Source organism: Danio rerio, chromosome 11 (genome assembly GCF_052040795.2).
Source record: "Danio rerio strain M-AB ecotype USA chromosome 11, GRCz13ab, whole genome shotgun sequence".
Lineage (NCBI taxonomy): Eukaryota > Metazoa > Chordata > Actinopteri > Cypriniformes > Danionidae > Danio > Danio rerio.
The window spans coordinates 20,635,215-20,651,674 of NC_141031.1; the positions used below are offsets into that span (position 1 = coordinate 20,635,215).

Sequence of the window (16,460 nt, forward strand, 5' to 3'; positions counted from 1 at the left end):
TCTGCTGTTTTTGTTTGAATTGTGTACAAACTGTGTAAAATATCTGCTAAAATGTCTTGTCTAGAATTTACCACTGTTTGAGCTTTAATGTTGAGGAAGAGTCTGAACAAATAACCACTTTAGATATATTAATCCTTTCCTCCCACTGAGGACCCAGTAATATTGCAATCATTTAATAGTGTAAATACTGATAGATGATTAAGTGCTCTTTCAGCTGTTCTATACCAAACAAAGTCTTGAGAACATTTATTGATGCTAGTGTGTGTGTCACATGTGTATACAGTATATTGCTGATATGAATCTCTGATCTAATTATTTGTTCACTATTGTGTCTTTAGATACAGGCCAGTCAATGATTCTCTCTTTTAATATAACTGTGCTCCTGTCGGGAGACTCAGTGAAGGCAGCAATGTTTCCATATGCATTAAGTGATGTACCCCATATCTGTGCGGGGTTGCTGAACCCGGACCCATGAGCGAGCCGTATTTGCTTGCCTTTCCTGAAAACTGGGATGTCTATTTTTCCATATGTGGCCCAAGGATTTTTGGAGCGTGTCCTCCCGTTTAGTTTTCATTCTGCATGAACGGGTAGCCATCTCAGCTCATGCTGTTGTCTTTCACCGCTCGGTTAATGACATTCATGTTAAGGAATCTAGTTCAACAGACATGACTGTAAGTAGTTGATGCTAATTTTCAAGGCTTTTAATGATTGTGCTTTTATTGATTGGAAATATTGAACTGAAACCTGGTCCTGACAAAACTGTTTTTATGTATACCTTTTTATATTCTATGGGTTTTTTTTCTAATGTTTTAAATAGTATGCTGAGCTTGGGTCCAGACACAAGCGTGATAAGACATTAGACATTCAGCAGTCTTCATTACAGTTTTCTGAGACTCTTCCTGATCCTGTCATTTCAGGTTTAGATTATAAACAAAATAAATAAAAAAAAATCAAAAACTTTAACAAAAAATCCTGCCACACGGAGTCAGCTTTGTAAATTTAAAGGTTTCAAAATTTGTCATTTAAATTTGAGGAGCCTTATTCCCAAACTGGATGAATTTAAAATCCTAATTGTTCAAACTAAAGCTCATGTTATGGTAATATCTGAATCATGCCTAATCTCTGAGATACCAGATTCATTTCTTTCAATAGAAAACTATTCATTGTACAGTAGAAACCAGACAGAGAAAATGGGTGGTGGAGTTTATGTAAAAAAAATAAAAACTGACTCGTTACAATTAGTTGTCAATCTATCAAACTAGCTGTCAGTTACTATTATTGTCACATAAGCGCCGCAGGTAGTGCAGTCGCCTCAAAGCAAGAAGGTCGCTGGTTCAAGCATCGGCTGGGTCAGTTGGCATTTCTGTCTGCAGTTTGCATGTTCTCCCTGCGTTTGCGTGGGTTTCCTCAGGATGCGCCGGTTTCCCCCACAGTCCAAAGACATGCGGTACAGGTGAATTGGGTAGAATAAATTGTCCGTAGTGTATAAGTGTGAATGAGTGTGTATGGGTGTTTCCCAGAGATGGGTTGCAGCTGGAAGGACATCTGCTGTGTGAAACAAGTGCTGGATTAGTTGACGGTTCATTCCGCTGTGGTCACATACAAGGCCCCAAATGTCAGCGCGACTACTTACTTAATGCAGCTTGTTGACATGATAAAATGTGTAAAAATAAGGAGCTTTTAATCCTAGGTGACATTAATATGAACTGTACTGGCAACTCATCCAAATTTTTAAATGGATCAATCAATTAAAAAAAATCTTAGTTCAATTCTAATAATCTTATTCTTTAGTTTAATACATAAAATAAAAAAACTCTTAACATCCATTTCATCAGGTCACAGAGGTTAGATGTTAATGCATTTGGTCCGCAAGTTTTGAAGGATCTTTTACTGGCTTTACAACTGGTTAAATTCTGTGCTTCTAAAAGGAGGAAGTTTTCCTGATTAGCACTCTAGATATAACTTGTTCTTTGAGTAAGCTGTTGTCTAATTGCTTTATTAAGCTGCGGTCGCACTTGACTTTTCTCCCTATAGACTTCCATTCATACTCAAGCAAATGAGACCGGAAAAACGCAAAGGTTATTTGTCAAGTTTCGCAGGTTGCTGCAGTGCAAAGTTCAAACTTGGTGAACTCTGACCTACAAAAATCGCAAAACTTGACTGCGTGAAACCAAGCGAAGATCAGAACATCACCTCTCTGGACAGAAATTTATAACATGGATCAAATTGCTCCCTTTTTTAATGTCTAATCATCTTGTTCAATACCGCCCCTTTTCGCAGCACCACACGACAGAATTTCGCACACACAAATGCTATTGTGACCGCAGCTCTACACATTTTGTCTTTACCAGCAGAATGTGCTATTCCAAATTCAGCCCTTGCATAAAGCTGTGGTCACAATAGAGTTTGTGTGTGCAAATTTTGTCATACAGTGCTGCGAAAAAGGGCGAGATTAAACAAGATTAAAATACATTAAAAAAAAAAAAACGAGTGATTGCTCAATGTTTTAAATTTCTGCCCAGAGAGGTCATGTTTTGATCCTCGATTGTTCTCACGCAATCAAGTGATGAAATTTTGCAGGTTTAAGATCACAAAGCATAAACTTTGCACTCCAACGACCTGCGAAACTTGACACATGACCCTGCATTTCCAGTCTGATGAATTTGCATGCAAATGAATGCAAGACTATTGGAAGATGACTGAAGCTTTAACTCTGCAGTGAACGAGGCACAGGTGAAAACAACAAGCTGATTGATGAACAAATGTGATTGGTCTATTATTGTCAAAAGTGACTACAAAAAGTCCAATGTGTCTCAGTAACCTTCACAATTTTTAGAGTTAAGAATCTTTAAAGAAATTGTGAAGAAAAATAGTTTTTAGGTTTCACTGGGTAACTATAGTACACTTACCATGCCTTGGCCAAAGGGCATTTTACTTTTTGCGATGGCTGTGATGTCATTCAGTTCTTCAATTGCTGGTCTAGAGGCCTTTTCTGAAACTGGTGCTAATGTAGCAGTTTCTGGAGGCACAATCCATTTTGGCAAACTTTTAATTGGTGGTCAAAGTGCCACATCTGATTATAAAAGGGATGCGTCCAGATTTGCATCAGCAGAGCAATCAAATGAAGAAGGTAACTTTGATTTAAATTATAAAAGTAGGGACCTAATGTGTTTTAATTATGATAAATGACAAAACTTGTGTTTTGAGAACGGTTCCGGCTGGCAAGAGCTAAACTGCAACGACTGGGTCCTTCTCTACAGTGTGGAAATGATTCAATGACCCTAAATATTAAAGGACACAGAACACCACACTTTCTTGTTGAGAGAGGCAAGTTGTGTGAATGGGGTTATGTATGTATGTTTGTTTCCAACCCTCAATCTAAACTCTTAAATTCCCCTGCATCAGGAGAGGGGTCACCAGTGTCTTTGTCTGAGATGCCAGCCAGCTGTGGGTTCTCACTTAAGCGTGTGCGCAGGGATGTTTCTCTTGTTGCTCCATACACTGGCTGTAACATCAGACAACAGGTTAGTGTGAATATTAAATCTGACAGGTTCTGCTTCTATCATAAAACCTTGAATAACCTCATCCACCTCTAATAGGGTGGCAGTTATGTTCTGCCACTCATTATAATGGGGGCTCCAGTGCAAATGTCCTGCCCTGTGAGTCCTCGCCTTCCTGTGGTGTCCTGCATCTCCTCTGGTATGATCGTCTCATTTGGTGTCAGAGGAGATGATGTTCTTGTGAAAGGTAAGCTGCTTTCATTCTGTTTCTTTAAGGTTGGTTTATTTACCCTTAAAACTTGTTCTGCTTTAGTTTCTGGATCATGGATTCCTTTATCTCTGACATCCTCCATGTGCTCATTCACTCTGGATAATGTTGGTGGCTCAATGGTGTTGACTGCACCTTTTACAGGAAGCTGTTGGGATAGTCGGGTAAGTATTTGGCAGTGAACTTCTAGTTAAATTTGAACTAACGTTCTGTGCAGTTGATTGTCCCTCTCATCCTCAGGACACCGACTGGAACTTGCCTTTGCTGTTGGGAGACAGAGAAGTGGTTCTTTCCTGCCCGAAGACAACAGAATCAACACCGACTGTTCCCCCAACACCATTTCCACAAGGATATCCATATTTTCAGTTTGGATACCCCTGGTGGTACCCTGACTGGAACCAGGCTGCTCCTGCTGCACCACCCACAACTCTTGCTCCAGTTAAAGCCCCTGCTTACAATCCATTTCCAATGTATTACCCTTATTACTTTGGAGGTTTCCCTCACCGACGAAGGCACCATCACCGGCACCATCAGCGACATTGGTACCCTGAGTCGCAAGAGTCCTGGTACCCTGAGTCTGAAGAATCCTGGAACCCAATGTTGCCTCCCTATGAATTTGCACCATTCCAACCTCCTCCACCACCCACCACAGCTGCCCCCCAGGTTCAACAGTATCCAGTTTTTCCAATGCCATTTAACCCGGTGTTCACTGGTTTTAAAAACCCCTTCTGGCCTCGGGTACCTCAGTCTGTCTCTAATCCTCAAAGTCTCAATTCTCCTTGGTCCATCTACTGGTCTCGCAAACAGAGGAGATGAACCTAGAGGTACTCCGATGCTGAAAGACTAAAGCTGTTTCAGGTCAAGTTTTAAGTATAATAAAAATAATAATAATAAAAAATAAAGGCTTTTTTTTTTCTTTTTCTTTTTTTCCCCCCTTCTCTCCCCCTTTCTCTAGATTTAATGGTTTTGGGTTTTTTATTTATTTTTTTATTTTTATTTTTTCCCCTTCACACCAAAAAATTCTTGACCATGTTCGTGCACTTTCTAATTATTTGTTTACTATCATATCTAATTTTTTTTTAAAAAAAAGCACGTTTATGATTTTTTTTTTTTTTTCTAAAATCTGAAAAATCACAATTATTTAGTTAATCTTATTTTAGCTTTATAACAAATTATTTGGGATTGTATATTCTAATTTCAATCAGTTTTCTAATCGTCTTGGCTTTCTAAGTGGCTTTTATAGAGTCCTGACATTTTCAGCTTCAACTGAAGATCTTATCGCATCTCATTTACTTTAACCTTAAATACCTTAAAGCTGTTTGGTTACTCCTATAATCTAATATTATAAAAGTGCACTTTAGGTTCACTTTAAACTACTTGCATTATTCCAATAAAACATTACATTAATCTTGTACATGTATAGACTATCTGTAGAATCAGCTTTTCAGATGTTTTAAGTCCAATAAAATACCTAAAAATCTATATTTAGACCTTTTGTCAGATTTTGTTAAGTTTACTTATCAGTGTGTTATCTTACCAATGCAATGTGTACTCTAGCTTTAAATGAAATTCAGTATCACCAATACTTGTAAAATTCTTTTGTAAAAGCAACTTTCATTTTTTTTTCTTTTTCTATTTTTTTTTTTTCCTAATTGCTCCATCTGCATTTAAAGACTTTGTAATCAGTGGTCCAACTGTATTAAACTCAATTTTATCTTGTTAAATCCATTAGGGCTGCAAACACTGCCGTGTGGACTACTACCTTTTTCACTTGTAAATATCTTTGAGCAGAAGGATTCCACACTTAAAAGATCAATCAGTTAAAAAATAAAAATAAAAATCTTAGTTCAATTCTAAAAAACTTTTTCAGTGTAGTTTAAATTTCTCTCTCTCTCTCTCTATTTCTATTAGGGATGTAACTGTATCAGAATTTTACGGTACGGTATTTATTGAATCATTTTCAGGAAAAAAAAAAAACTTATGAAAATATTCCAAAAAAGTGCCAAAAGTGTCAATGACATACAAATTAGCCATCTATCTGTAAGCTTTGAAACAGGAACTTCAATTTTAATAACAAAAAAATATTAAATCATGTAAAAAAAAATAAAGTTTCAATTTAGTATTGTTGAAAACTCATCACATTCAACATTTAATCACTCACTCACTCACTTAGATAGAGATGGGTTTTAAGGAAAATTATCATATAAATATAATCTGGTAAAAGCTGGTCATTTACAATGTCCCCTGCAACAGAAAAAAAACCTCTCATTTGGGACTGAGGTTTCTGGGACAGAGAGATATGACTTGGCCCAGGTTGACAGCAGTGGGTAACGTTGTGCATTGTCTTTCCCCGACTTGAGAGGACAAGCCATGAGTGAGATAGAGGTCTCATGTCTGCATCAATCTCAACAGTGTGCTGTGTTCTGCAGTCCCCATGACTATTATTAGTCGTATTCCCCAACTTGCAGGCATGTGCACACATAGGGCTCAACCTGTGCAGTGCACATGCCCTTTTTAATCTTGGATAGAAAGTGCCTTTACAAAATGATCAAAAGTGCCCCCGCGACGTGACAGACCCTCCGTCCCGCCCTTCAGTAGGCGCGCGAAAACACCGCTCTTGAGTATGCGTGCTCAACCCCCCCTCCCCGCTTTACAGTACGCGCGCGACATCACAGCTGATCAGAACGCGCGCAACAACACCGCTATTCAGTACGCGTGCGGCGACAACACCCGCTTCAGGTTCGATTATTTCCAGCTCTTTTTGATCCCCGCTTCTAGCAGCACACTCCATTTCCGCATTACTGTATCTGTAGCGACAACAGACCGCAAGGGATGATGGCCGAGCCTGGGCTGATGGGAATTGTAGTTTTCGCTAACTTACCTCCCGTTCGCTTCATTCGCCTGAGCAAATTTTCTCAGAAGACCTATAGTTTTAACGAGTCATGCGACTACGGTAATATCGAAAAAAATTAATATTGCGGTATGACGGTATTTACAATACCGTTACATCCCTAATATATATATATATATATATATATATATATATATATATATATATATATATATATATATATCGATATATATATATATCGATATATATATATATATATATATATATATATATATATATATATATATATATATAATAACCTTTAAATGTTTGATTCCAGACAGAACATAATTCAACCTTGCTAATATAATCTTTCTCATTGGTTCATTGTTAGATGTTAATGCATTTGGTTTGTAAGTTTTAAATGATCTTTTACTGGCTTTACAATTGGATCAGTTCTGTCATGATTTTCCCAAAAAGAAGGAAGTGTTCCTTATTTGCATACTTTATTTAAAAGATATAACTTAAAGGGCCATGAAACCCCCTCGTTTCAGCAGGGTGTTTTCACACCTCTACTTTGGAAAAAGTCAGAAAAGTGGGCGTGTCCAGCTCTGTTTAGGGGGGAGTGTCGGAGAAACTAAAGTGGGATGGTGTGGGAGTGTCTATTTGGGCAAGCGCGAGTTTCAGTCAAAATACACACACATGAGAAAGTGATGGTGTTTAACCTACATGGACATATGTAGTCGAATTATTTGCCAAATTATTAAATGTTGGACTTTAGCTGTAGTTTGGCTCTTTCATTCAGGGAATTCATTCATGCTCCTCGCGACAAACGCGATATTTGATTCGAGGATCTGCTCTAAGCCTGTATTTTTCATGCAATGTTTGATACCGCACGGCGAATGAGAGAAAAAAAAACTCAGCATTTCCCGGAAACTTAGATGCACACGGCAGGTAGCTTCAGAAAGCCGCGTGTGTCATTCCGGTCACAAAATGTGTTGCTATGTTTGCACTCAGTGCAGTAGTTAACTTAATTCGATACGAACAAATAAACAAAGAGCACTGGTCGCTCATTTACCAAATCTGTAGAGACAGGACAATCACCAGCAACTAGAGCCGCGTCTTTATGAAGAGGAGACTAACGTTACAAGCGAATCCGGATTTCAGCGTTTGCAGATGAGAACAGCTCTCAGGTAAACTATAATCCTCCTTAGACACGTAAGTTATTGTTGTCGAGCGTCGCGTACACTGTTAATCCACACGTGATCCAGCTGAGCTCTCACAGAGAGAAAATGAAAACGAAACTTAATGGCAGCAAACTATAAAAGCAACACTTCATGCTTGTTTTGCCAACACAACGTGGCGTCTCTGTGGCGTAAACACGGTGACACTAATGAATATTAATGAAGTTGCACAATAGAGCGCGCTGATTGGTTTGAACCAAGCCTTACTCATGCATTAATGCAACACACTGTAAGACGTAATAAGACTCACTCTGGCACAGACGCCTAGTCTGCACGCTGGAATACACGCTATTATGTCATGACCGTGAAGCAGCTTCAAAAATTCGTTTCAAACCGGAAGTACGAATTTGCTTGAAATAACGCAAAAACAACCAATCTACACTCTTTAGTGAAATATAGGTGTCCTAATAGTGTTTTTAGCAGTGTGGGACACATATACGACTGTCAACAGCTCAAAAAATGTGTTTTGGTGTTTCGTGACCCTTTAATATTCTTTGAGGAATCTCATCTAGTCACTTCATAACACGTTTTGTCTTCACCAGGGGGGTATTCCAGAAAGCTGGGTTAACTTACCATCTGCTAAAACCTAAACTCTCGGTTGATTTACCCAAAACCTGCTTACCGCGAGTATGTTGGTTCCAAAACAGGTGACAAGAGTTAGTTAAATCAACCTCCTGAAGATAACCGCGGGTTAATGCGCGTGCACGGCACACACCTGAAGGCATTTTCAGTAGATCGCCGAATTCACGAGTCACCATAGAAAGTCACGGTGAGAAAAAAAGGGCAACGCACTTTACAGAGGCGAAGCTGGAGGTTTTAAACACAGAGATTACACATCTGCTTCAACGAAGGAAAGAAATATAGAATAAGAAATAGATAAGAAAATAAAAAATAAATAATAAGAAAATTTATTAATTGATTAAATTACACATGTCACCCTCCATTTTATTGTAATGATAAATTAAACTACTCTTTAACATCCTTTTTGAGTATGTTGTGTAACCATTCATGCATTTAATTTTCCTTCCATTAATTTCTTAAGGCCACAATATGTGTATTGACTAATAAGGCTTATAGAAATTGTAATCTTTCTGGAGCTAGAATTCTGTCCAAAGTCATTTAACACAGAAACATTATCATAAAAGGTAATATTTAATTACTGGAGCTCTTTATTTAACACTCTAGAATATTCTTTCTGACATGCAGCTAAAAGAAAGAGGCCTGTCTAACTGCTGTGTCCTATAATAAAGGCTTTTCAGTGGTTGAGTTTTTGACTTAAACCACACACTCTGTCACTGTTGTAAGTGATTGTTGTCAGATAGCTTTAAGTTCTTTTTATTTTGCATGCAGACGAAGTTCCTTCTGCCTCAACTAACAAGCAGTGTAAGAATTTTCTGCACTTTTCCATATTTGAATATTACTCTTGGATCACAAAATCTTTTATCTACATATTTAAATTCTAAAGTAGCTGTATAAGGTCCATCTTCAAAGATAAATAAAGTCACATGAGCATCAACTTAAGGTGAGAAATGTATATGAAAAATATGTTACACGTTTAAAGGTGCGTGTGTAAAGCAGTGTACAAAATCATTCATTTTATTTCAGGAAATGAAGAAATGAACAGACCAAACTATTTGATTAAACATAGTTTTTTGACTAATTATATATTTTTTAGCACTCTTCCATCTGTTTTGTCTGCTTGGGTCACTGAGATTTCCTCTGGGTCAGGCTGCAGGTACGTGTCATCGTATAAGGCAGAAAAGGGTATCTTTTGTCCTCCAGCAAGTAACAATGTAGTGCCTATGATTCTATTGTATAATACAAATATAATAAAAATAAACATTGTGTTAAGCAACATTTGCTTTATAGTTTTTGTTTTTTTTTACTATATTTGTATTATACACTTGTATCATTATTTCCTGAAAATCAGCCATTTAGCCTCAACATAGTGATGAGGTGGGGTGTGTGATGAGCTGGTAAGTGGAAGCAGTAAAGAGTTTAATAGTTGAAACATCAAAAGATTAAGGATAGAAAATTAAGTTGTACCTGCACACTTATACTTTGGACAAATTTTATATTATCAGTGTCCTTTAGTGACTGATGGAGCTTTAAAATCGGCTGCAATTAATGCACACAATAGCATTTAGAAACCCTGAAAAAAAATTATATTAAAAAATGTAGGTGTGTGTGCGTGAATGTATATATATAAGAACGACGTCCTACATCTTAAATTAAAGATATATTTTCCTACAAAAGACAAAGCTGCCACTTATAATATTATACAGAAATGTGAGGGTGCAGAAGGAGAGAAAAAACACACAATCTTTATGTGAGATTCGAACTCACTCCGTTGTGCGCTCCGTTGTTCTTTATCGACGCACTGTCCACTACTCTATTCCCGTGCTCTGAATCTTCTGTGTAATGATACGCAGTGATTTATGACCAAGGAACTGTACGAAAGTGTAAAAAACAGTTCAGTGCCAGGCGTACTGTACAGGTGGTCCTACTGCCACATTGTACAGTTGCCTAAAATGCCCTGACGCGAATACAAAGAGCTGCACTGAATGTTTTTTATGATAAGCGCAGACCCGCGGTTTGTCACATTTGATTTCAAAAAGATTTGTTAAATACATTAACATTATGAATTTGGTTATGAAAAAAACTATGCACTTATAACCCTCTCACAACGAAAAAACTTGTATTTGTGTGTCCATATCCATAAATATTCCCATCAAAAGAGCATGCATTGCTCAGTAAACTCTCTAAAACAGACAAACTCTAAAACATAGCAACTTACTCTCTGAACATAACCTGGGGGCTGTTCCAGAAAGCAGGTTATGTGACATACCCGGGTAAGTTTGAGAGTAAGTAGGTGGATAACCTCAACTTTGGTTCCAAAATCGGAGGTAACTTCTGGGTATGTTAAGTAGCCATAGCAACTTACTCTCTGAAGATAACCTGCTCCGGAGCAGGTTATGTTCATAGATTAAGTTGCTATGTTTCAGAGTTTGTCTGTTTCAGAGAGTTTACTGAGCATTGCGTGCTCTTTTGATGAGAATATTTATGGATGTGGACACACAGATACAAGTTTTTTCGTTGTGAGAGGGTTATTAGTGCATAGTTTTTTTCATAACCAAATTCATAATGTTAATGTATTTAACAAACCTTTTTGAAATCAAATGTGACAAACCGCGGGTCTGCGCTTACCATAAAAAACATTCAGTGCAGCTCTTTGTATTCCCGTTAGGGCATTTTAGGCAACTGTACAATGTGGCAGTATGACCACCTGTACAGTATGCCTGGCACTGAACTGTTTTTTACACTTTTGTACAGTTCCTTGGTCATACATTACTGCGTGTCATAACTGAGACGATTCAGAGCACGGGAATATCTTAGTGGACAGTGCGTCGATAAAGAACAACGGAGCGAGTTCGAATCTCACTTAAAGATCTTGTGTTTTTTCTCTCCTTCTGCACCCTCACATTTTTCTGTATAATATTATAAGTGGCAGCTTTGTCTTTTGTAGGAAAATATATCTTTAATTTAAGATGTAGGACGTCGTTCTTATATATACATTCACGCACACACACCTACATTTTTTTATATAATATTTTTTTCAGGGTTTCTAAATGCTATTGTGTGCATTAATTGCAGCCGGTTTTAAAGCTCCATCAGTCACTAAAGGACACTGATAATATAAAATTTGTCCAAAGTATAAGTGTGCAGGTACAACTTAATTTTCTATCCTTAATCTTTTGGTGTTTTAACTATTAAACTCATTACTGCTTCCACTTACCAGCTCATCACACACCCCACCTCATCACTATGTTGAGGCTAAATGGCTGATTTTCAGGAAGTAATGATTCAAGTGTATAATACAAATATAGTAAAAAAAAACTATAAAGCAAATGTTGCTTAACACAATGTTTATTTTTATTATATTTGTATTATAAAATAGAATCATTACTGGGCACTACATTGTTACTTGCTGGAGGACAAAAGATACCCTTTTCTGCCTTATACGATGACACCCTACCTGCAGCCTGACCCAGAGGAAATCTCAGTGACCCAAGCAGACAAAACAGATGGAAGAGTGCTAAAAATATAATTAGTCAAAAAACTATGTTTAATCAAATAGTTTGGTCTGTTCATTTCTTCATTTCCTGAAATAAAATGAATGATTTTGTACACTGCTTTATACACGCACCTTTCAACGTGTAACATATTTTTCATATACATTTCTCACCTTAAGGTGATGCTCATGTGACTTTATCTTTGAAGATGGACCTTATACAGCTACTTTAGAATTTAAATATGTAGATAAAAGGTTTTGTGAACCAAGAGTAATATTCAAATATGGAAAAGTGCAGAAAATTCTTACACTGCTTGTTAGTTGAGGCAGAAGGAACTTCGTCTGCATGCAAAATAAAAAGAACCTAAAGCTATCTGACAACAATCACTTACAACAGTGACAGAGTGTGTGGTTTATGTGAAAAACTCAACCACTGAAAAGCCTTTATTATAGGAGACAGCAGTTAGACAGGCCTCTTTCTATTAGCTGCATGTCAGAAAGAATATTCTAGAGTGTTAAATACAGAGCTCCAGTAATTAAATATTACCTTTTATGATAATGTTTCTGTGTTTAATGACTTTGGACAGAGTTCTAGCTCCAGAAAGATTACAATTTCTATAAGCCTTATTAGTCAATACACATATTGTGGCCTTAAGAAATTAATGGCAAGAAAAATAAATGCATGAATGGTTACACAACATACTCAAAAAGGATGTTAAAGAGTAGTTTAATTTATCATTACAATAAAATGGAGGGTGGCATGTGTAATTCAGGCCCGGATTGGCTAATCGGGAGGACCGGGAGAATTCCCGGTGGGCCGGTCCGTTTTTTGGCCGCGAGGGCCGGTATCCCTAGCTCCAGAATCGGTTGCTCTCAGCAGTCACACTTTTTAAATTTATTTATCTAAGTTATTTACTTGACCACAGCCGTTTTATTCATTATTTTACCGCAGCTCTACTCTTTTTATCTATTTTCTCACAGCTCAGTGAGCAAGTTGCAGCCTGCAGGCTAATGACAATATAACTTGGTCAGTTTTCATTAAACAGCTGTTGTGGGTCAGTGGTTAGCACGTTAGGTTTTGACCCTGCAGACCCGAGTTCGATCCTCGTTTCAGTAACTAATTTTTTTATTTTTTTCATTTTTATTGTTAGGACATATAATACTGTTAGGGTTGTTGAACATTTGAAGTTCTAAAGCAGTTGTTTTCTCAAAAAAAGTCGTGATAGTGTCATTAGAAACTGATTTGGAAATTACCTTATTTTAATATAGTCAATCGTGAACTGAGGTGGGCCGGTCTGAGGCTTGAAACTCCAGGGCTGAAAAGGAGTCCCACTCCGGCCCTGGTGTAATTTAATGAACTAATAAATTTTCTTATTATTTATTTTTTATTTTCTTATCTATTTATTATTCTATATTTCATTCCTTCGTTGAAGCAGATCTGTAATCTCTGTGTTTAAAACCTCCAGCTCTGCCTCTGTAAAGTGTGTTGCCCTTTTTTTCCTCACCGTGACTTTCTATGGTGACTCGTGAATTCGGCGATCTACTGAAAATGCCTTCAGGTGTGTGCCGTGCACGCGCATTAACCCGCGGTTATCTTCAGGAGGTTGATTTAACTAACTCTTGTCACCTGTTTTGGAACCAACATACTCGCGGTAAGCAGGTTTTGGGTAAATCAACCGAGAGTTTAGGTTTTAGCAGATGGTAAGTTAACACAGCTTTCTGGAATACCCCCCTGCTCCGGAGCAGGTTATCTTCAGAGAGTAAGTTGCTATGGCTACTTAACATACCCAGAAGTTACCTCCGATTTTGGAACCAAAGTTGAGGTTATCCACCTACATACTCTCAAACTTACCCGGGTATGTCACATAACCTGCTTTCTGGAACAGCCCCCAGCAGAATGTGCTATTCTAAATTCAGCCCTTGCATTAACTCTGCGGTAAACGAGGCACAGGTGAAACAAGGTGATTGATGAACAGATGTGATTGGTCTATTAGTGTCGAAAGTGACTACAAAATGTCTAGTGTGTCTTAATAATCTTTAGTGTTACATGTTTTTTTTTTTTTTTCTATAATAATTTGTGAAGAAAAGCAGTTTTTAGGTTTTACTGGGGAGCTACAATAAACTTACCATGCCTTGGCCAAAGGGCATTTTACTTTTTGTGATGTCTGTGATGTCATTCAGTGCTTCAATTGCTGGTCCAAAGACCTTTTCTGAAACTGGTGATAATGAAGCAGTCTCTGGAGGAACAGTTTATTTTGGCAAACTTTTAATTGGTGGTCAAAGTGCCACATCTGATGATAAAAGGGATGCGTCCAGATTTGCATCAGCAGAACAATCAAATGAAGAAGGTAACTCTGATCTAAATTTTAAATATAGGGACCTACTGTGTTTTAAATATGATAAATAACATCAATTTAATTGTGTTTTAAGAACTATTTCGGCTGGCAAGAGCTAAACTGCAACGACTGGGTCCTTCTCTACAGTGTGGAAATGATTCAATGACCTTAAATATTAAAGGACACAGAACACCACACTTTCTGGTTGAGAGAGGCAAGTTGTGTGAATGGGGTTATGTATGTTTGTTTCCACCCCTCAATCTAAATTCTTGAATTCCCCTGCATCAGGAGAGGGTTCACCAGTGTCTTTGTCTGAGATGCCAGCCAGCTGTGGGTTCTCACTGAAGCGGGTACGCAGGGATGTTTCTCTTGTTGCTCCATACACTGGTTGCAACGTCAGACAACAGGTTAGTGTGAATATTAAATCTGACAGGTTCTGCTTCTATCATAAAACCTTGATTAACCTCATCCACCTCTAATAGGGTGGCAGTTATGTTCTGCCACTCATTATAATGGGGGCTCCAGTGCAAATGTCCTGCCCTGTGAGTCCTCGCCTTCCTGTGGTGTCCTGCATCTCCTCTGGTATGATCGTCTCATTTGGTGTCAGAGGAGATGATGTTCTTGTGAAAGGTAAGCTGCTTTCATTCTGTTTCTTTAAAATTTGGTTTATGAATTTACCCCTAAAACTTGTTCTGCTTCAGTTTCTGGATCATGGATGCCTTTATCTCTGACATCCTCCATGTGCTCATTCACTCTTGATAATGTTGGTGGCTCAGTGGTGTTAATTGCAACATTTACAGGAAGCTGTTGGGATAGTCAGGCAAGTATTGGCAGTAAACTTCTAGTTAAACTTGAGCTGAAGTTCTGTGTAGTTGATTGTCCCTTTCATCCTCAGGACACATACTGGAACTTGCATTTGCTGTTGGGGGACCGAGAAATGGTTCTTTCCTGCCCAAAGCCAACAGAATCAACACCGACCGTTCCCCCCACACAATTTCCACAAGGGTATCCGTTTTTCCCATTTGGATACCCCTGGTGGTACCCTTGGAACCAGGCTCCTCCTGCTGCACCACCTACAACTCCTGCTCCAGTTAAAGCCCCTGTTTACAACCCTTTTCCAATGTATTACCCTTATTATTATGGAGGTTTCCCTCCACAACGAAGGCACCATTATCGACACTGGTACCCTGAGTCTCAAGAGTCCTGGTACCCAATGCTGCCTCCTCCTTATGGATTTGCACAATTCCAACCACCACCAACCACAGCTGCCCCCCAGATTCGACAAGATCTGTTTTATCCAATGCCCTTTAAGCCTGCCTACACTGCTTTTAAAAACCCCTTTGTTCCCCAGGTACTTCGGAAGTCAGTCTCTAGTCCCCAATTATTAATTTCTCCTCGATCAAACTCCATCTCCACGTCTCGTGGAAAGCAGTAAATGTGGATTTGACTGGGGAAAACACTCAAACTGTTTCTGGTCAATTTCATGCTTAATAAAGTTCAACATTGCATTGTTCTCCTGGCTGCTATTTGGGGTCTTCATTAAGTTTTCCCATGAGGCACTAAGCTAGAGTATAGTTCAGCAATACCATTTGGGGGGGGCAAAAAATAGGGAAACTTTTACTTTCGTCTTCTACACCATTTCATTCCAGAACAATTGTTCCTACTGTAACCATGATAGACTGTAAATGTAACTCATGCAAGTGTCCAATTTAAATTATACTTGCTTTAAAAAAGTAAAACCATCTTTGATATCATCTTCCATGGATCACTTTTAATCGTCCTGTAGTTGGTTTTTTTTTTTTTTTTTTAAGTGGAAATGTGCTCAATTGCATTATTTTAAAGCATGTGGTTTGGTTTGTCATTACAGGTCAGGTCACTCCCAACTTAAGTAAAATGCATCGTTTGACTTAGGGCTTAGCACTAAAGTCAGTTGAGAATAATGTTACATTTATGTGAAAAAAAACATCTAGTGTGTTGAGTGGGAACCATTCTAATAAAGAGTGTCTCTGAGAAATTACCATTTTATGAGTAGCTTGGTGGTTCAAACTGTCACTTCAATGGAAGACGGATGTTGGTTTGAATACCATCCCATGTTCACCTCATGTCTGCATGGGGTTTATATTGGGTGCTCTAGTTTCCCCCAAAGTCATGCATGTGGGTGAATTTAACGAACGAAATTGCATGTAGTATTTGTGTATGGATGTTTCCAA

At 38.1% G+C, this 16,460-nt stretch overlaps 2 protein-coding genes across 3 annotated transcripts; both read left to right on the top strand.

The window, feature by feature from the left end:
* Window positions 1-2,825: 2,825 nt before the first annotated feature.
* On the top strand, window positions 2,826-5,629 carry LOC147841753 (uncharacterized). Its single transcript, XM_087273658.1, has 6 exons — window positions 2,826-3,130; window positions 3,208-3,327; window positions 3,406-3,524; window positions 3,600-3,747; window positions 3,814-3,932; window positions 4,009-5,629. Exons 1-6 carry the CDS (start codon window positions 2,911-2,913, stop codon window positions 4,582-4,584), a joined length of 1,302 nt encoding a protein of 433 aa, XP_087129784.1. The 5' UTR covers window positions 2,826-2,910; the 3' UTR covers window positions 4,585-5,629.
* Window positions 5,630-13,953: 8,324 nt separating this feature from the next.
* Window positions 13,954-15,763, top strand: LOC100538023 (uncharacterized). 2 transcript variants are annotated; one of them, XM_087273662.1, is made up of 6 exons: window positions 13,954-14,262; window positions 14,345-14,464; window positions 14,539-14,657; window positions 14,733-14,880; window positions 14,952-15,074; window positions 15,146-15,763. In XM_087273662.1, exons 1-6 carry the CDS (start codon window positions 14,043-14,045, stop codon window positions 15,343-15,345), a joined length of 930 nt encoding a protein of 309 aa, XP_087129788.1. In that variant the 5' UTR covers window positions 13,954-14,042; the 3' UTR covers window positions 15,346-15,763. The 2 variants fall into 2 exon arrangements, with proteins under 2 accessions (XP_087129788.1, XP_087129787.1); XM_087273661.1 differs by having other exon boundaries at window positions 14,952-15,070.
* The last annotated feature ends 697 nt before the right edge of the window (window positions 15,764-16,460 follow it).